The following is a 21,541-nucleotide window of genomic DNA, read 5'->3' on the forward strand; positions in this document are numbered from 1 at the left end:
GAGCATGGTTTCATACCCCTGCCCCAATACAGGCTGATCTTGTGACTTGCTTTGCCTAGGAGCAAAGAACCAAGATCAGTTCTGTGGAGAAACTGACATTGGTTAAGTTCTAAGGCCTTAAGACACCTTTTGGCGTCCAGTCTTACTTTGTTGGAACCCAGTTGCCATATTATAAAATCCAGGCTACCTGGCTGGGGAGAGAGGTCCTAAAGGGTGATAGACCACCTAACAGAGGAGAACAAGTCCCAGGGTTCCAGACATGGAGGGTCACCTCAGACCTCCACACCCAGCTTAGCCCAGCTCAGCCCCCAATTGGATGCAGTCACCTAAGTTACTCCAGCCAAGACCACACAAAACAGAGTCTCAGCAGAACTCTGCCTGAATTCTGACCCTCAGAATGCTGGTCATAAAATAATTGTTCTTATAATTGTTCACTGTGGTTTGTTACATAATAGAGAACTGAGACAGCATAATTTCAGAAATAATGTAATACTGTCAGCATGGATTAATAATTGGCATCATCTTTTTTTATTAAACAAAGACTTCTCTTACATTAGGTCTCTGTATATCTATAGATTTATATTCACAATTAATTGTGATTTAGACAAGATGGTTCATTAGAATATAGCAAACTATTAATTTTAAAAGTAATGATTTCATAGTAACAAATTTAATGTAAAACAGAATATCTTGAAGTCTTAAAACCCATCCAAAGATTTAGCATGAATGATAAATGTTCTTTTAATCCAATAAAGTTGTGGAAAATCTTAAAATATCTTAAAATGATAGTTTACGATAAATGTATGTTTTAATTGAATTAATCTTTTATAGAATTTCATATGATCTGTGTATAATAATTAATTATGTAAAGAAGTCTTCTGATCTATAGTTTGTCCTAATAGAAAGGATTCACAGTCATAATATAGAAAATAATGAGGGAAATAAATTTTATAACATGCCTTTTTTGGATGAATTTTGCTTATCTGAACTAGGTGAAATTGGCTTTAATTCTTATTTGTGCATCTGTAAATTAGCCAGTTGTGTGGGGTTTTTTAAATGTAGTCATTACGAATACATACTTCTGATCAAATTTACTCTTTCAGAGCAAATATTAAAGCTTTGTAATTTATTTCTACTGAAGTAGATACCTGAGTTACACTCAATACTATGATCTGTGTATCTTTCCTCTATGACAGTCAAATGAAAGAGCAAATAATTTCAACCCCTTGATATCTTGACTACATGGGATTGAGATGTGAGATATGCAGAATCATCCATGTATCCATTATCCATCATACCTGTATATTATTATGTATTATTATATATTATGGATAATATATTTCATTATTTACATGATGAAATATAGAGATAGGGAAGAACAAAACTCCCAAATAATAACATTTTGGTGCCTTATAACTAAATGCCATACAGATATTATAATTATTATTATTGGAAACTACTATAAAAAGTTATATACTACTTGTTTAATTTGTGATTACAGCATCCAGAGTGATGCTTTTACAAATAACTCAAACCATGTTTCTTCTCTGCTCAAAACCCACTCATGGCTCCTATCTCACTTGAGTAAAAGCTGAAGTCTTTTCCACAATCCATGAAGTCCTGTGTTATTGCCCTCTGCCTGGTTCCATCTCCAACCTTATGCCCTACTTCTCTCCTTTTACCTAGTTTCAGCCACAACAGGCTCCTTGCTGTCATGAACCTGCCAGGCTGACTCCTGTTTTTAGCCCTTACACTTGCTCTTCCCTGTTGGCCTGGAATGCCCCCTGGTGTCTATAAGAATCCCCCCTCTCTGCCCCGTGTCTGTAAGACTTACCCTGGTATCTATAAGGCTAACTCCTTTAGGTTATCTCTTCAATAAGGACTCCCTCACCACCCTATCAACAATTTTCTTCTTTTATTTTTACCTTCACTGTCACCAACACTCATATCCCCCTTCCATGATTTATTTTGTCTCCTTAGCTCTTATGCTATTTATTGGTTTCCTAACAAGTTAGAAAATTAACTCCATCAAGGAGGGACTTCTGTCTTTTGCATTCATTTCCATATTTGCTGTTCCTAGAATAATGCCTAGCACATAGTAAATACTCAATACATATTTGTTGAGTGAATAACATACCTTCCTTATTTATATTGAGTGACTCCAATATGCTAGACATTGCATAAGACATCAAGGATACAAAGTTACCTAAGACACAGTACCTGATCTTGCCAATCATAACTGTTGGGAGAGCTTCTTATATGCAACTGTGTTTTGGGAGAAAATATATTTTATACATCTATTATACACAGAAGTATGTGGATCCCATCGAAGGAGAGAGCTCAGTGAATATATATCAGTAGCACTCATATTTTAGAAAGTATTTACCTTTTTTTTTTTTCTTTTTTTGAGATGGAGTCTCTCTCTGTTGCCCACGCTAGAGTGCAGTGGAGCCATATCAGCTCACTGCAACCTCTGCCTCCCGGGTTCAAGCGATTCTTCCGCCTCAGCCTACTGAGTAGCTGGGACTACAGGTGCATGCTACCATGCCTGGCAAATTTTTGTATTTTTGGTAGAGACAGGGTTTCACCATATTCGGTAGGCTGGCCTTGAACTCCTGACCTCGTGATCCACCCACCTTGTCCTCCCAAAGTATTTACCTTTTTTATAAACATTGAAGTTAAGTTTAAGTAAAGGTGTAAGTAAGTCTTCGCATCCTGGCATGTGCTTCCCTCCATTTGGGTAAAAGTCAAGATGACCACAAGCATCAATGGTTCCAACACCTGAAATAAATAAAAACAGGGTAAATGCCTCTAAAAAATCTCCTCTATACTTCAATGAAGTTTCTGATTCTGCTAAAAACTTACCAAGCTCAAAGAAGATGCGAGCTGCATTTGTGTGAATAACATCAACAAAGTTGGCATCTGAGGGGTCTAGCCTGACTTCCTTTGGAGTGTTGTGGAAAAATGGCCCAGCTGGGTCCAACCCTAGAGAAAGCACAATGCGTATGAAACCAAGACATGTTCTATGGAAGTGCACGTTCATACTGTTGTGACTTTGGAGCATAGATGGTGAAAGCAAAGTGTCTTTTCCTGTATTATTTCTATCAGTCAAATATCACTCAGAAAGAATACAGATACATAACCTAGATATATAAATACAGGATCTCTATATATTGAATGTCAGGTTTCTACAGATAAGCAATGCTATGTTGAGACAATGCCAAAACAGCTAACAAACTAAAAAAAATCACAGTGGCTATTCTAGGGTCTGTATAGGGAATACCATATATACGATAAGGTTATGAATTACAAAGGATCTTGAAAAGCAACATCTGTAGGCAAAAAAGTATATTAAATTAAATTTAAAACACAACCACTCTTCAATATGTAAAGATGAATCTACAAAGCAACAGAATTAAAATAACAGAATCTTTGTCCTCAGCTATGGCTCACTTAATTCTACTTTTTATTAATAATAATACAAATGAAAAGCTGGAAGCCCAGAGACATGAAGTGACTTGACAAGGTTACCATATGTTGGAAGCAAACTGGACTAAGAGGCCAGGTGTCCAGACTCTCATCCCATTGCCTCATGTTCAAATGCATAAAATAAAGGTAAGATAGCGGAGAGTCTTTGAAATGTTATGATCTTTCACATATCTAATCATTTCTGTATTTGACAATTATTTGTCAAGCACATAGTATGTGCCAGGAACTAGGTTCAGCATTCAGATATGAGGAATAAGACCTTGGTTTGTCCTCAAGGGATTTTTCATTTGGTGGGAAATGCACTCCAATCAGTGTCCTCCATGCAGAGGCAGTGGTGAATATAAGCGTTATCCAAGTATGGAGAAGCGACATATAACCCAGTCTTGGAGAATTAGGACATGCTTCTGCAAGAGATAACAAACACTGCCAGGCACAGTGGCTCACGCCTGTAATCTCAGCACTTTGGGAGGCCGAGGCAGGTGGATCATGAGGTCAGGAGTTTGAGACCAGCCTGGCCAAGATAGTGAAACCTTGTCTCTACTAAAAATACAAAAATTAGCTGGGTGCAGTGGTGGGCACCTGTAGTCCAAGGTACTCGGGAGGCTGAGGCAGGAGAATCACCTGAACCCAGGAGGCAGTGGTTGCAGTGAGCCAAGATCATTCCACTGCACTCTAGACTGGGTAACAGAGCAAGACTCTGTCTCAAAAAAGAAAAAAAATAAAAGAAAAAAGAAAAAAAAAGAAACACTAGCAGAGATTTGAGGGACCAGAGGAGTTGGCCAGGGCAAAGGTAAAGTGGGCAGCATCCCAGGGGAGGAGAGAAAGAAGGTACATGCATCCAGGTGAAAGAGAAGCATGTTTGGGAAACTGTAACTAGTTTGCTGGGGGCTGGTGTGTAGAGCCCTAGGATTTGGTGGAAGATGAAGGCAGTATTGGTAGCAGAAGCCAGATGTCACCTGAACCATGTCAAGGAGTTTGGACAAGATGTCATCGATGGGAAGCTGTTGCAAGCTTGCAAGCAGGGGAGATTTATGATCAGGTTTATATTTGGGCACAATCCCTTTGCTGTGATGTAGAGGCTGGGTCCTGGAGTGGGGAGGATGCAGAGCAGCACTGCCACTGACCCCCATGGAAATGTGGCATGAGCAAGGAAGGAATGTCTGTATTATCACTCTGAGATGTGTGTTGCCTCAGCACACTTAGCTTGTCATCGGATTTGCATGTTTTTTTTTTTATTTTTCTGACTAATATAATCATTAAAAGAGCAATCATAGAAAAAGAAGAGGAGAGAAGAGGGGGCCTAGAATGGAACCTTGAAGAACATTAACATATAGGCAAAGGCAAAAGAAAAGAAACTCATGAAGTAGCCTGGAGAGAAGGAGTCAGAAAAACAAAGACAACCAAGAAGATGCGAAATCACAGAAGCTAAGAGGAGGGAGCGCTTCAGCAAGGTGGGAGGGGTCCACTGGGGCAAATTCTGCAGAGGAGTTAAGTAAAATACAGTCAAAAGGTCTGGTGGAGCTCCATAAAAAGCCACTAGTGATCTGGTAACAGTGGTTTTGAGGAAAGAAGCTAGGTAGCAGTGGGTCAAGGAGAGAATGAACTCGAAGGAAATGCAATCACTCCACTTTCAGCTTTTGTGGAGCTTGGATCTGGAGGGATGCAATGGGTTAGGGCATCAGTTAGAAGGAAATGGGAGGCCAGGGAGGAAGGGGTGCATTTCAGCACAGCCGTTCTGTTGACAAGATCTGAAGAAAAGTGAACAAATAACTTAAGTCCACAAAGAGGGGGGTGGAACCCAGAGCACAGGTGAAAAGAAAATTAGACAAAAAGATCAATGAAGTAAAACACCATGCATATGAATGAAGCATTCACACTCAACAAAGAAAGAGGAAAAAGTATTTATGTCACAATTAATCTTCAACTCTTGGAAAAATTTTTATTTTACTAGTGTGATTACACACAACTTTCTAACAAAGTCAGGATTCCTGGGGAGAAACATCCAAAGACAGGTATACCTCAGGTCATATTGATTGGAGGACAGGGCAATCAGATTAAAATAAAAAATGTCAGTCTTTTCAAGAGGTAGGCAAGAGGGAACATTGGGTTTGTTGTAGGATATCTCAGGAGAAAAGTCTACAGAAGGGAAGAAACTATTAGGTTCAACCTTAATTAACCTTAGGGAGAGAGACATGATCCCTTACTACATGAGTGAGAACTAACCATTTGGGATCTGAGTGTGTAATATGTGTGTATTTGGGTCTGTGTGTGTGTGTCAGCATAATGAGAGTAATTTTTCCTCAAATAAGGAAAGCATTGGTGGTGTTTATAAATAAAAATAAATAAAAGCAGAATCAGCTGAGTAACCCCCTAACTATAGTTATTATGACAACTACTTACCATTTATACATGAATACCAAAGACATAGACACTTATACATGTCCTTGATGTGTTTATCATATTAATTTTGTTTTAACTGGTTTTGTCTTATAGCTAAAATCTGTTTTTGAGGTCTCAGTTCTTCTATTACTCAAGGAACATGATTGCTCAAAGACTAATTTCTCAGAGGAATATAGATTACAACATCCACATGATATTAATTCTTTGGACATTCAGAAAGCCTTTAAAAATCCGTTTTCTATTTACCCAGCAGGATAATTCACCTGATGGGAAAAACTAGAGTTAAACGGTATCTGATTTTTGAAAAAACTTCATAAAAACAAAATCTCTTTGAATTGATCGTAACCCAGTATGAATTGTAAATGCAAGTGTGTGTCCTCCCTCTTCACTCAGGCTGGGTCATCTCATAGCCTGTGTGAGGCTGTGAGGCCCCATGAGGTTCCTTCTTCAAAAGATGAACTCATTTCTTCTTTTTTCTGGGCTTGAAAATTGACAGCAAAGGCGAGTTTTTGCCACATAATGACTTCAGTGTGAAAGTTCAATTTTTATTATTCTAAATAAGAATGACAGTGGTGAAGGTGGGTGAGGGGGAGTTTGGAGCAGAGAGCTAGAAGAGAGATAACTTATAGCAGGAATAAGCCTGTTATATCAACAGATTGCACAGACAAAATACTTTAATCCCAATATGGAATTCTTAGATATATATATATTTAAAACTACGTTCTAAATTGGGATTTGACTTTAAAGTATGTGTGTGTGTGTGTGTGTGTGAGAGAGAGAGAGAGAGGATATACACACACATGCACACAGAGCACAGTAGTTTAACAAAAAGAAAATGTGCTACTGTGTGCCAAGCCTGGAGTCAATGTGGTAAGGGAGGCTTTCTATTAGAAATAGTAGGCTCATACATAATTATAAGATCATGTGATATAATATTTGTGTTTTCAAATACAATAGAGGCACATGTCAAAGGGTATGAGAAGCACAGAGAATTAATTCCTGCCTGAGGAAGAAACATTTGAGATGAATCTTGACCAATGAACAGTGAATGCTCAGGAAGAGATACAATAGCATGTGCAAAGGCACAGAGCATGAAAAACTATAATGAAACATGACAAGTCTACATGACAAGCTAAGAGGCTTTAGGCAAGGAGACACCCTGAGAGGTTTGGAGCAGTGAAGTGACATGTCCTGCATCTAGAAAGATAAGCCTGGCAGCACTTGTAGAAGACTAGGCTAGGGCACCAGTGGGGACCAAGGCCAGAGATGATGGACTGACTGAGGACAATAATCAGGGAGTAGACAGGGAAAAAGTAGATGAAGGAGACATGGGGCTTGCTTACTGGTTGTTGGTGGGGGATGCAGAGGGAGAGGCCAGCCCCGCCTGTCGGTAAAGGAGCTGATGCTTTCACCCTCATCCTTCTCATACAATTGGCTTGGAAAAGAGTTCAGGGAGGAGACATGATTAATTATTATACCTCCAAATCCAATTCATGCTATATACTTTACTCTGCAACTTCTTTTTAGGCTTAACAGTATATCCAGGGGTAATATTAAAAATGGTAACAACTGAGTAAGTGGCAGTCCAGGTGTGCTGCAGACTCCCAGGACAATCAGTGGGACTCAAACTCATTCTTTTTTAAAAATAACTTTAAAAAATATATAATAGTTGTCCATGTTTAGGGGTTCATGTGACATTTTGAGACATGTAATGATCAAATCAGGATAATTGGGATACCCCTTGCCACAATCATTCATCTTTTCTTTGTGTTGGGAACATTATAGTGCTTCTCTTCTAGCTATTTTGAAATATGCAATAAATTATTGTTAACTATAATTTCCTTATCAAATACTAGAATGTATTCCTTCTAGCTAACTGTATTTTTGTACCCATTAACCAATTTCTCTTCAGCCTCCCTTCTCTTCTTCCCTTCCCAGCCTCTCATAACCACCATTCTGCTCTTTACTTCTATGTAAAACTCATTCTTTGCATTACTGGTATGAAATCCCAAAGGATGAAATGTGTTATAATTCATTCATCCATTCAATTGTGGGTGAGGGATCACTTAGTTTCTCTTACTTTGTCACCACAGACAATGCTGCAATGAACACCCTTCAAGCGTATCTGCACATTTCTGCTTTGAAGACACTTTCATGTTTTATTTCATCTGAATCACATTTTGTAGCATCTTACATTGTCTTCTACAGTATTGTTTGGTGTTCAGATACCTGATACTGTGTGCAAACACATATTTAAACATACTAAAGGCCCAAAGGCAGGACATGCTTACCAGTTATTCTTCCAAGGCCTGGGATCCTTGACCCAGCTTCCCCAGCCAGATGAGCTCCCAAGCTGTGGCCAATCAAGTGCACTTTAGAAGGGGAATATCCAAATGTTTTCTGAAAGGATTGTTTAACAGAATAAGTATTTTTACAACAGCAGTGGAATAGCTTAAATATGATTTAAAAAAGAGCGGAAAAAAAAAGAGCCAACATGGTTCTCCCTTTTACACATAAGATAGGCACTTGTAAAGTCTCAAAGTGACACCTCTGCTTACATCCTTATCCAACTGAAGGAGAATAGATGGGCTTGGAAGAATGGCTTCTATAGGAGCTCTTCTGCTTGTGCTAAGGGGCTATCCTGTGGTCCTTGGAAGCAGAACAGCTCCAGAAACTATATTTGTGCTTCTAGCTCCATGGTGATCCTTCCTGAGGCCCATCCTTTCAGCATGCCCACAACACACATCAAAGGCAGTTCATTCCTATACTGTTATCCACCTTGCTTATGTCTGTATCCTCCAGGTTAAAACAACACTAGAAAATGTATGGGATAACTTTGGTTTTAAAACAGGAGCTTTTAAGAATATTCGCAAATGCAAATAACTCAGTATCAAGAAAGCAAATGACTCAAATAAAAAATGGGCAAAGGATTTGAATAATTCTCAAAAGAAGAACAGCAAACAAAAACATACAAACAGCCAACAGATTCATGAAAAAATATCAAACATCCCTAATCATCAGGGAAATGCAAATCAACATCACAATGAGATATCACCTCACATCTATTAGAATGGCCATTATAAATAAAAGATAACAAGTGCTGTCAAAGATTTAGAGAAAAGGGAAAACTTATACACTGTTGGAGGGAATGTAAATCAGTATAGCCATTAGACAGAATTGTATGGAGTTTCCTCAAAAAACTAAAAATCAAATTACTGTATGATCTATCAATCTCACTTCTGGGAATATGTGCAAAGCCATCAAAATCATTACGTTGAAGAAGAGCTATTTGTGTTCCCATTTTCATTGCAGCATTATCCACAATAGCCAAAATATGGAATCAACCTGTGCCCATCAATGAAATAATGGATAAAGAACATGTGGTATACCCATACAATGGAAAAAGGAAATTCTGTCATTTGTGACAACATGGATGAACCCGGAAGACATGCTAAGTGAAAGACGCCAGGAACAGAAAGACAAAGACTGCATGACCTCACTTAATATGTGAAATTTAAAAAAGTCAAACTACATAAGCAGAGGAGAATAGTTGTTATCAGAGGCTGAGGTTGGGCTAGGTGGGGAATAGGGAGATATTGATCAATGGGAGCAAAGCTTCAGTTACATGGGAGGAATAGGTTTCTGAGATTTACTGCATAGCATAATGACTATAGTTAATAATAATGCATTGTGTATTTCAAAATTGCTGAATAGATTTAAAATGTTCTCATTATTAAAAAATGGTTTGGGAAGTGTCAGATATGTTAATTAGATTGATGTAATAATTCTACCATGCATACATGTGTACATATATTAAAACATCACAATATACCCCATAAATATGTGCAATTATTATTTGTCAATTAAAAACAAAAATTTAAATAAAAAAGAATATTCACAAATAGATTATACATCTAGAGTTTAAACAAACCAAACTGTGATAGGGAACAAAGGAGCAAGCATTTTAAAATGGTTTTAAATATCAGAATAAATTTAACATGAAATCTACCATCTTAACAAAATTTTAATTGTACAACCCAGTTTTGCTAATTACAGGCATGATGTTGTAGAGTAGATCTCTAGAATTTACTTATCTTGCATAATTGAAATTTTATACCCATTGAATAGCAACTCTATTTCTCTTCTCTTTTCCCCACCTCCTGAAAAGAAGCACTCCACTGTCTGCTTCTATGAGTTCACCTATTTTAGATACCTTATGTGAGTGGAATCATGCAATATTTGTCCTTCTGTGACAGGCTTATTTCACTTAGCATAATGTCCTACAGGTTCATCTGTGTTGTTGCATATGACAGGATTTTCTTCTTTCTTAAAATTGAATAATATTCCATTGTGTATATATACATTTTCTTCATCCATTCATTTGTTGATGGACATTTAGGTTGTTTCCATGTTTTGACTATTGTAATTAATGCTGCAATGGACATGGAAGTGGAGATATCTATTCTAGATCCTGATCTCAATCTTTTGGATAAGTACCTAGAAGTGTGATTGCTGAATCATATGGTAGTTTTATCTTTATGTTTTTGAGGAATCTCCACAGTGTTTTCCATAATGGCTGCACCGTTTTACATTCCCACCAACAGTGTACAAGAGTTTCACTTTCTCCTAATTCTCAACATTTACAATTTTATTTTTTTGATAATAGCCGTTCTAAAAGATGTGAGGTGGTATCTCACTATGAATTTGATTTGCATGTCCCTGATGACTAGTAATGTTCAATATTGTTTCATAAATCACTTGGTTATTTGCATCTTTAAAAAAAAAGTCTATTTACGTCCTTTGCTCATTTTAAAATCAGGTTGTCTTTTTGTTATTAAGTTGTTAGAGTTCCTTATATATTTCGGATGTTAAACCCTTATCAGATATATTATAACACATATGGTTTGTAAATATTTTCTCCCATTCCATAGGTTGCCTTTTTACTGTGTTAATGGTTTCCTTTCCTGGGCAGAAGCTTTTTAGTTTGATGTAGTCCCTTGTGTTAGTTCATTCTTGCATTGCTATAAAGAAATACCTAAGGCTGGGTAATTTATTAAGAAAGGAGGTTTAGTTGGCTCATGGTTCTGCAGGCTATATACAGAGCATAATGCTTGAATCTGCTTCTGGTGAGGCCTTAGGAAGCTTAGAATCATGGGGGAAGGCAAAGGAAGAGCTGGTGCATCACACAGTGAGAGCAGGAGTAAGAGGCAAGTGGGGAGGTGTCATGCTCTTTACAACCAGATCTTGTGCAAACTAACTGAACGAGAACTCACTCATCACCAAGGGGGTGGCACTAAACCATTCATGATGGATTCATCCCCATTATCTAATGCCTCCCACTAAGCCCCATCTCCAAACCGGGGATTACATATCATGATGAGATTTGGAAAGGAAACACATCTAAACCATATCATTCCACCCCTGGCCCCCTAAACCTCATGGCCTTTTCACATTGGAAAATAAAATCATCCCTTCCCAATACTCCCCCAAAGTGTTAATCATTCTAGAATCACTCAAAGTTCAAAGTCAAAAGTCTTATCTGAGACTCAGGCCCAGTTCCTTTTACCTATGAGCCTGTAAAATAAAAAACAAGTTATTTACTTCCAAGATATAATGGTGGTACAGGGACTGGGTAAACAGTCCAATTCCAGGAAAGAGAAATTGGCCAAAAGAAAGAGGTAATAGGTCCCATGCAAATCTGAATCCCAGCAGGGGAGGGATTAAATCTCAAAGCTCCAACATAATCCTTGACTTCATGTCTCAAATCCTGGTGTGAGGAGTGGGCTCCCAAGGCCTTGGGTAGCCCTGCCCCTGTGGCTTCTCTGGATGTAGCCAATATGCTGCTCTCTGGGGTTGGAGTTGAGTGCCTGCCAGTTTTTATAATCATGGATCTCCCAGTGGATCTACCATTCTGGGGTCTGGAGGGCAGCAGCCCCTTATCACAGCTCCACTAGGCAGTTCCCCAATGGGGACTCTGTGTGGGGGTTCCAACCTCATGTTTCTTCTTGGCATTGCCTTAGTAGAATTTCTCTGTGGGGGCTCTGCTCCAGCTGCCTGGGCACTCAGGCTTATCCATACATCCTCTGAAATCCAGATAAAAGCTGCCAAGCTTCCTTCATACTTGCACTCTGAGCATCTGCAGATTTAACACCACTTGAAAACTTCCAAGGCTCATGGCTTGCACCCTTGGGGGTTTGTTCTAAGCTGTACCTGGGGCCCTTGGAGCTGAGGCTGGAGCCTGAGCAGCTGGGATGCAAGAAGCAGCATCTTGAAGGCTGAGCAGGGCAGTGGCACCCTACATATCTGATTGTAGATTGTTAGAAGCAGCCAAGCCATATCTTGAATGCTTTGCTGCTTAGAAACTTTTGCTAGATTACTTTAAAGTTCAACATACTAAAGATCCCCAGGGTGTGGACACAATGCAGCTAAGCTCTTTGCTATGGTGTAACATGGGTGACCCTTACTCCAGCTTCCAATAACTTCATCATTTCTATCTGAGACCTCATCAGCCTGGACTTCACTGTCCATATCTCTATCGTCATTTTGGTCACAACCATTTAACAAGTCTCTAAGAAGTTTCAAACTTTCCCTCATTTTTCTGTCTTCTTCCCGAAGACTCTCCCAACATCTGCTCACTTCCCAGCTCCAAAGTCACTTCCACATCTTGAAGTATCTTTATAGCAATGCCCTGCTCCTTTTTACTTATTTTTTTGTGTTAGTTCATTCTTGTGTTGCTGTGAAGAAATATCTAAAGTTGGGTAATTTATAAAAAAAAAAAAAGAGGTTTAATTGGCTTATGGTTCTGTAGGCTGTATATAAAGCATAGTACCAGCATTTGCTTGTATCAAGGGCCTCTGGAAGCTTACAATCATGTGGAAGGCAAAGGGGGTGTTGGGGTACCACATGGCAAGAGCAGGAGCAAGAGAGTAAGGGGGGAGGTACCATGCTCTTTTAAACAAACAGATACTGTGTGAACTAACTGAGCAGAACTCACTCATCATCAAGAGGATGGCACTAAGCCATTGACGAGATATCCACCTCCATGATTCGATACCTCCCACTATGCCCACCTCCAAATTGTTGACCACATTTCAACATAAGATTTGGAGGGGACACACAGCCAAACCACATTCTCCTTTTTGTCTAGTTTTGCTTTGGCCGCCGGTGATTTTGGTGAAATATCCAGGAAATCATTGTCAAGTCCAATGTCATAAAGCTTTCTTCTGTTTTCGTCTAGGAATTTTATATTTTTAGGTGTTATGTTTGTCTTTAATCTATTTCAAGTTGATTTGTGTGTGTGTGCGTGTGTGTATAGTGTAGACAAGGGTCCAATTTAGTTCCTTTTTATGTGGATATCCAGTTTTCCCAATGCCATTTGTGTAGGAAGAGCCTATCCTTTCTTTATTGTGTATTCTTCGCACCCTTGCGGAAGGTCAGTTGACCATACATGCATGAGTTTCCTTCTGAGCTCTCTATTCTGTCCCACTGGTTTCTCTGTCTGTCTTTATGCCAGTGCCACACTGCTTTAATTACTGTACTTTTGTAATAAATTTTGAAATCAGGAACTGTGATAATTCCAGCTTAGTTCTTCTTTATCAAGATTGTTTTGGCTATTTAGGGTCTTTTGTGCTTCCATATACATTTTACAATTTTTTTACTATTTCTGTTAAAAAATGCCATTGGAATTTTGATAGGTACTACACTGAATCTATAGATAGCTTTGGGTTGTATGAACATTTTGTTAATATTGACTCTTTTGATTCATGAACACAGGATGTCTTTACATTTATTTGCGTCTTCTTTAATATAGGTCTGTTTAGATTTTCTATTTCTTCATGATTTAGCTTTGGTAGGTCGTATGTTTCTAGAAATTTATCTATTTCTTCTAGGTTTTCTTAAATTTTATTGTGTAATTATTTATACTAGGCGCATGTTCCTTCTATCTCTGTGGCCTCAATTGTGATGTCTCCCCTTTATTTCTTATTTTTTAAATGTCGGTCTTCTCAAGTTTGTTTTAGTCTAGCTAAAGGTTTGTAAATGTTGTTTAACTTTTCAACAAACCAACTTGCAGTTTTGTTCATTTCTTAATATTTTTATTGACGATTTTGTTCATTTCTGCTATAATCTTTTTATTTCTGTTCTTCTGCTAACTTTAGAATAAGTTTATTTTCCTTTATCTAGTTCAGGGGCATCCAATCTTTTGGTTTCCCCATGCTACAGTGGAAGAAGAATTGTCTTGGGCCACATATAAAATAAACTAACACATCATTATAAATAAACTAATATATCATTATATCTGATGAGCTTAAAAAAAGGTCCATTCATAAATCTCTTAATGTTTTTAAAAAGTTTACAAATTTGTGTTGGGCCACGTTCAAAGCTGTTCTGGGCTTTGGGTTAGACAAGCTTGATCTATTTCTTTTAGGTGTAAAGTTAGGTTTTTGAATGGAGAAGCTTTTGTCTTTTTAAACTTACCACTATAAACTTCCTTCTTAGTCTGCTTTTGCTGAATCCCATGGGTTTTGGTATCTGGTGTTTTTGTTTTCATTTGTCTCATAATATTTTCTAATTTCACTTTTGATTTCTTCCTTGACCTATTGGTTGTTTAAAAGTTTGCTGTTTAATTTCCACATATTTGTGTATTTTCCAGTTTTCCTTTTGTTATTGATTTCTAGTTTCATTCCACTATGGTCAAGAAAGATACTTGGTATGACTGCAATCTTGAGTTAGTTAAAGTGTTATTCTGACCTAATTTGTGATCTCTCCTGGAGAAGGTTCTGCATGTACTTGAGAAGAAAGTGTATTCTGCTGTTGTTGGATGAAATATTCTATACACATGTGTTACGTCCATTTAGTCTGTAGTGTTGTTCAAGTTTGCTTTCTTCTAATTTGTTTTCCATCTAGGTGACCTAACCATTATTGAAAATCAGATAATGAAGGCTCTACTATTATTTCACTGCTGTGTATTTCTCCCTTCAGTTCTGTCAATATTTGCTTTATATATTTAGGTACTCTGATATTGTGTCCATATATATTTATAATTATTATATCTTCCTGGTGAATTGATTCTTTTATCATTATACAGTGACCTATGTCACTTCTGATACTTTCTGAGTTAAAGTACATTTTGTCAGATACAAGTACAGTCATTTGTTTTCTTACAGTTACCATTTGCATTGATTATTCTTTTCCATCTCTTCACTTTAAACCCATGTATGTCTCTAAAATATAAAGTGAATCTCTTGTAGACAGCATGTAGTAAAGTCTTTTCAAACTATTCAATCCTTATCCCCTTCATTCTTCTTTTTATTCCCCATCTTCCTACCCCATCCCCAAGCACCTGCTTGCCCCAGAACCAGTCCAAGTGGTAAAGTGTGGTGGTCTAGTAACTTGTGATGAGATGACAGAAAGAGGTGGAGAAGAGATTCAGTTGTTCCTTTAGCTGTTTTATATCTTTTGATTAGAGAGTTTAATCCATTTACATTTAAAGTAATTATTGATGGAGAAGGACTCATTATTTTTTTTTGTTTGTTCGTTTGTTTTGTCTTGTTTTGAGACAGAGTCTTGCTCTGCCACCAGGCTGGAGTACAGTGTCAAGATCATTATCATAGCTCACTTCACCCTCAAACCTTCGGACTCAAAGAATCCTCCTTCCCCAGCCTCCTAAATATCTGGGACTATAGGTGCATGTTACTATATCCAGCTAATTAGAAAAAACTTTTTTTTTGAGATGGAATCTCGCTCTATTGTCTAGGCTGGAGTGTAATGGCATAATCTTGACTCACTGCAACCTCTGCCTCCCAGGTTTAAGCAACTGTCCTACCTTAGCCTCCCAAGTAGCTGGGATTACAGGCATCCACCAACACGCCTGTCTAATTTTTGTATTTTTAGATGGGATTTCACCATATTGGTCAGATTGGTCTTGAACTCCTGACCTCAAGTGATCCACCTGCCTTGGTCTCCAAAAGTGCAGGGATTACAGGCATGAGCCACCACACCTAGCCCCAAAACAACAACAAAAAAACCTTTTTTTTTTTCTTTGTTTTTTTTTTTTTTTGAGATGGAGTTTCACTCTTGTTACCCAGGCTGGAGTGCAATAGTGCGATCTCGGCTCACTGCAACCTCCGCCTCCTGGGTGTTCAGGCAATTCTCCTGCCTCAGCCTCCTGAGTAGCTAGGATTACAGGCACGCGCCACCATACCCAGCTAATTTTTTGTATTTTTAGTAGAGATGGGGTTTCACTATGTTGACCAGGATGGTCTCGATCTCTTGACCTCATGATCCACCCTCCTCTGCCTCCCAAAGTGCTGGGATTATAGGTGTGAGCCACTGCACCCGGCTCAAAAAACCTTTTTATAGAGACAGGGTCTCACTATGTTGCCCAGGCTTGTCTTGAACTCTAGGCCTCAAGTGAGCCTCCCACCTGAGCTTCCCAAAGTGCTGGGATTACAAGCATGAGCCACCACATCTGACCATTATTACCATTTAAATAAATGATTTTCTACTTGTCTTATAGTTCTTTTGTTCCTCTTTTCCTCTATTGTTGTCTTTCTTTGGGTTTTGTTGATTTTTTGTATTAATATACTTTGCTTTTTAAAATATTTAGTGTATTTTCAATAGGTACTTTCTTTGTGGTTACCATAGGGTTTACATAAAACATGTCATAGTTAGAGTAGTATAATAGTGTATTTTAAAGAGATAACTTAATTTCAATCACATATCCCAAAAGCTACACTTTTACTCCTTCACATCACATACTTCATGTTACTGATGTCATAATTATATCTTTTTAAAATTGTGTATCCATTAATATATTTTTATTGTTATAGTTAATCTTAATACTTTTGTCTTTTAACTTTTATACTAGAATTAAAAGTGATTTACCTACACGTTACAGTATTTTGTATTTGTCTCTATGTTTACCTCTACCAGAGGTAGAGGTAATATATTTTATTTTATATTTCCACATTCTTTCTTTCTTTTTTTGTTTTTGTTTTTGTTTTTGCTTTTGAGACAGAGTCTCACTCTGCTGCCCAGGCTGGAGTGCAGTGCAGTCTGTCACCCAGGCTGGAGTACGGTGGTATGATCTTGGCTCACTGCAACCTCCATCCCCCAGATTCAAGCGATTCTTGTGCCTTAATTTTCCATGTAGCTGGGATTACAGGTGTGCACCACCATACTTGGCTAATTTTTTGTATTTTTAGTAGAGGCAGGGTTTCACTATGTTGCCCAGGTTGGTCTCAAATTCCTGATGTCAAGTGATCTGCTTGCCTCGGCCTTCCAAAGTGCTGTCATTACAGGCATGTGCCACCATGCCCGGTCTTCAGTTATTATATTCTTTTACTCCAAGATTTGTTTGGTACTTTTTATTTATTTTTTTTAAAACTTCCTGTTGAAATTCTCACTTTGTTCATGCAATATTATTCTGACCTCATTTAGCATTTTTATGATGGTTATTTTGAATTGTCTGTCAGGTAAATCATATATCTCTGTTTCATTAGGGTTAGTTTCTGGAGATGAATCTGTTTCTTTGGTATACATTGTTTCTTCATTTTCCTTGACTCTTTATATTGGTATCTGCACATTAGAAAAAACAGCCACCTCTGCTAGTGTTCATAGATTGTCTTTTGGGTGAGAAGATTCTCACCAATCAGCCTAGCCAACAATTCCAGGTGATTGTCAAACCTCTATGCTGGTCCAAACCACTATGTTTGTTCTTAGCAGCCCTCAAGCATCTAGAGTAAGCTGAATGTCATTAGCACTTCCAAGAGAGGCAAGACAGAAGCGGGTCTCTCAGACAGCCCCTGGAAAAGTTGGAACTTTTGATTTGCAATCTAACTCTTTAAGGGATTCTACTCCCTCACTTTGTCTGTACTGAGCCAGAGGAAGGGGCTATAGTGACTGCTTGAATGCCATCTTTCTTCCCATCTTTGTTTTCATTATGTTCTGGGTTCTATCAATGCTCCAAGACATGTGAGATTGAAGTGATTACCCTGAGAAGCCCCCAGAAAAGCTGGAACATTAGGTATGAAGTTCCACTTTTTCCCTCGACAAGGTGAAGCTGGAAGCTAGGAGTTTCCTTCAGATCATATAGTGCTGGGTCAGAAGGAGTTAAGACAAGAGGGTATCTCAAATTTTCCTCCTGCCTTCAGTTAGCTGGCTTCGTATTTACCCAGGGTGTAAGAGCCTCTCAATTAGTTTCTGAATTTCTCACAAAGAAAATTTGTCTGTGTGTTACTGTTGAATCAGTGTGCTTGTAGGAGAAAGAAGGAGCCAGGTCTTCCTATTCTATTATCTTAATTATGTCATTCCTGAGCAAGCATTTTCAGTTTCACCTAAGTTTCAGGCTCCCATAATTACAGTAAAAATCAAGCAACTCATTTTACTTGCATACATTTTTCATTTGATCAAATGTTTCATTTTTCTACCAGTTATGACAGTTTTATAAGTCATAGAACAAAGAATATTTTCTCTCATTTCTGTATGTGAGTAACTGACAATGAATGGTACATAGTCTTTAGGATGTCCCTTCCTCTACTGCTGCCACTATTTTGAATGTCTGTTTTCTTTCCTATCTCCTTATATAGGTTGGTATTTGAGATCATTTTTAGCCCTTATCCCCTTCATTCGTCTTCTTTTTCTTCCCCATCTTCCTACCCCATTCCCAAGCACCTGCTTGCCTCAGAACCAGTCGAGGTGGTGAAGTATGGTGGTCTAGTAACCTGCGATGAGATGACAGAAAGAGAGGTAGAGAAGAGACTCAGCTGTTCCTTTAGCTGCTCCTTTTTAAAGCTTGAATCCAGCCAGGTGCGGTGGCTCAAGCCTGTAATCCCAGCACTTTGGGAGGCTGAGGCGGGTGGATCACGAGGTCAAGAGATCGAGACCATCTTGGTCAACATGGTGAAACCCCGTCTCTACTGAAAATACAAAAAATTAGCTGGGCATAGTGGCACGTGCCTGTAATCCCAGCTACTCAGGAGGCTGAGGCAGGAGAATTGCCTGAACCCAGGAGGCGGAGGTTGCGGTGAGCCGAGATCGCGCCATTGCACTCCAGCCTGGGTAACAAGAGCGAAACTCCGTCTCGGAAAAAAAAAAAAAAAAAAAAGCTTGAATCCTGAATTATCCCCAGGGGCCCTGGAGCCCACTCGCCTTAACCCTTTTCCCACTCCAAGGTGGCCTGTTAAATTCAATGAACATTTAATTCAACAAACATTTTTTCCCTTCAGTTCTGTAAACATCTCCTGTCAGCTTCCTATAAACCACATTATTTATTTACTGGACATAGGAAAGCCCGCAGCTCAGACCCTAAGATCAATAAAGAAATTCATGAAAGCTTACAGCTGGCTTTTTTTTTTCTAAAGAGGAGGTGAATCTGATTTCATCCTTTGTATACAAAGACTTTCTCTAAATATCTTGTACCCTAGTCTCCCCTAACAGAGTGGGAAGAGAAGATAGGGAAGTGTCAGGGCATAAACGAGTCTTTGGATCCCTAATTCCTTCTTCAGGATGTTTACTGACTGTGGTCAGTGTTCAAATATCACCTAACCTGGCTGCTCATCCAATTCATTTCTGCTCCTGCCACTCTCCATTCTATTGCCTTGCATTTTCTTCACCCAGTACTTGTTGCTGACATTTTCTTTTCCATTTGTTTCTGTGTGTGCCTCCCTCGCCTTCTAGAGTATACACTTTGTCAGAGCAGAAACACTGTCTTACTCTCAAGTCATATCTTCCATTCCCAGAATTGTGTCTAGCCCACAGTAAGTACAGATTGAAATATATATTTGTTGAATGAATGAATAAAGCTTCCTTAAAAATATGAAAGGATTATGCATCTTTAGATCTTACTACACTGCATTTTAGGGTGGGAAATTACTTTTTGGAAAGCATTTGGAGATTCATGAATGTTGCAGTGTATAGGTCTAATAAATAGCAAGGTCTATTTTATTCTTTTAGAGAATATGTGGGTTAAATAGTTGTTAGGTCTGGACTGGCCTACAGACCTAACTAATTCACAGGCACAGAATCCTCTTTTTGTGTTAAAATGCATGTCATGATCTAAACAAATAACATTTGCAAGATGGTAACAGTTTATAATTCTAAGGATAGATTCACAATGTGATGAAATTTATTGAGATGGTCCAACACGCTGACCAAGGCAGTGATCTTGAGGGGGCAGTTTTTAGTGATAAGCCTGTGTAGACACACTGCCACCAAGTGGTACTTCAAATAACCACAGGCTCTTTACTAAGAAACTTTCTTTTCTGTTTGCCATCTACAAATGCTTATTTCACATGTTCTGTACTTGTCTAAGCTAATAAAAAAGACATAAAGTTGTCCCAACTTCTGAATGCTACAATCCAAAACCAAATCAATATAATTTTAAAGATTTAACTCTTCTTACCACTAGAACATCAATAAAATAAGCCACCTCAGCACCAACAACACGGAGATTGTTTACAGCATGGATGTATTCCAGTGAACCGTTGATCCAATCTAAATTAATGTAGTTTATATCTTCCACCTGTAGCAACGCCTGGAACAAAGATTCATGTAAATATTAAAGAAATAAGTGTTATAAAAACCAAAGTTCTCAACACTTGATTCCATAATAAGAAATTATACTAGTAGGTTGATACGGTTAGGCTTTGTGTCCCCACCCAAATCTTATCTTGAATTGTAATTCCATTAATCCCCATAATCTTCACATGTCAAAGGAGAGACCAGGTGAAGGTAATCGAATTATGGGGGCGGTTTCCCCATGCTGTTTTTGTGACAGTGAGTTCTCATGAGATATGATGGTTTTATAAGGGACTCTTCCCCTTCACTTGGCACTTCTCCTTCCTGGTGCCTTGTGAAGCAATACCTTCTGCCATGACGGTAAGTTTCCTGGGACCTCCCCAGCCATGCTGAGTTGTGAATCAATTAAGCCTCTTTCTTTTATAAATTACCCAGTCTAGGGCAGTTCTTTATAGCAGTATAAAAATGGACTAATACATAGATATTAATAGAGAACCTATTACAGACTAGGCTCTGTCCTAGCCCATAGATAGATAGATAGATATTAGTAATTAGTACCTATCTCATTGAGAATTAAATAAATTTATATATGTAAAATATATAAACGTGTATTCAATATATATAAAATACATATATATAAATTTACTTCTTACTCAATGAGATTAGGTACTAATGTTGTCTTCGCTGTATGGCCTTATAAATAATTAATTGCTTGGCCGGGCGCAGTGGCTCATGCTCAGCACTTTGGGAGGCCGAGGTGGGTGGATCACGAGGTCAAGAGATCGAGGCCATCCTGGTCAACATGGTGAAACCCCGTCTCTACTAAAAATACAAAAATTAGCTGGACATGGTGGTGCGTGCCTGTAATCCCAGCTACTCAGGAGGCTGAGGAAGGAGGATTGCCTGAACCCAGGAGGCGGAGGTTGCAGTGAGCCGAGATCGCACCATTGCACTCCAACCTGGGTAACAAGAGCGAAACTCCATCTCAAAAAAAAAAATAATAATAATTAATTGCTTATGATGTTAGCAGTCTATTAATCTGAAGTATAAGAGAGAAAGATTAATTTAGTGGAGTTAACTTGGAAATTGTTTTTCTTAAATTAAATGAGAAATTGATCATACCATTTAATCTTGT

At 38.4% G+C, this 21,541-nt stretch overlaps 1 protein-coding gene across 1 annotated transcript in view; it reads right to left on the reverse strand.

Annotated features, from left to right (window-relative positions):
- PNLIPRP3 (pancreatic lipase related protein 3) overlaps nt 1–21,541 on the reverse strand; it is a 49,066-nt gene that overhangs the window by 13,765 nt on the left and 13,760 nt on the right. The window contains exons 4-7 of the mRNA XM_012448091.2: nt 20,291–20,422; nt 8,181–8,289; nt 2,866–2,985; nt 2,659–2,781 (exon numbers count right to left, since the gene is read on the reverse strand). Of these exons, the coding sequence (XP_012303514.2) occupies nt 2,659–2,781; nt 2,866–2,985; nt 8,181–8,289; nt 20,291–20,422 (484 nt within the window). The remainder of the gene's footprint in view (nt 1–2,658; nt 2,782–2,865; nt 2,986–8,180; nt 8,290–20,290; nt 20,423–21,541) is intronic.

Source organism: Aotus nancymaae, unplaced genomic scaffold (assembly GCF_030222135.1).
Source record: "Aotus nancymaae isolate 86718 unplaced genomic scaffold, 86718_ANA_hifiasm-v0.15.2.pri h1tg000010l, whole genome shotgun sequence".
Classification (NCBI taxonomy): Eukaryota; Metazoa; Chordata; class Mammalia; order Primates; family Aotidae; genus Aotus; species Aotus nancymaae.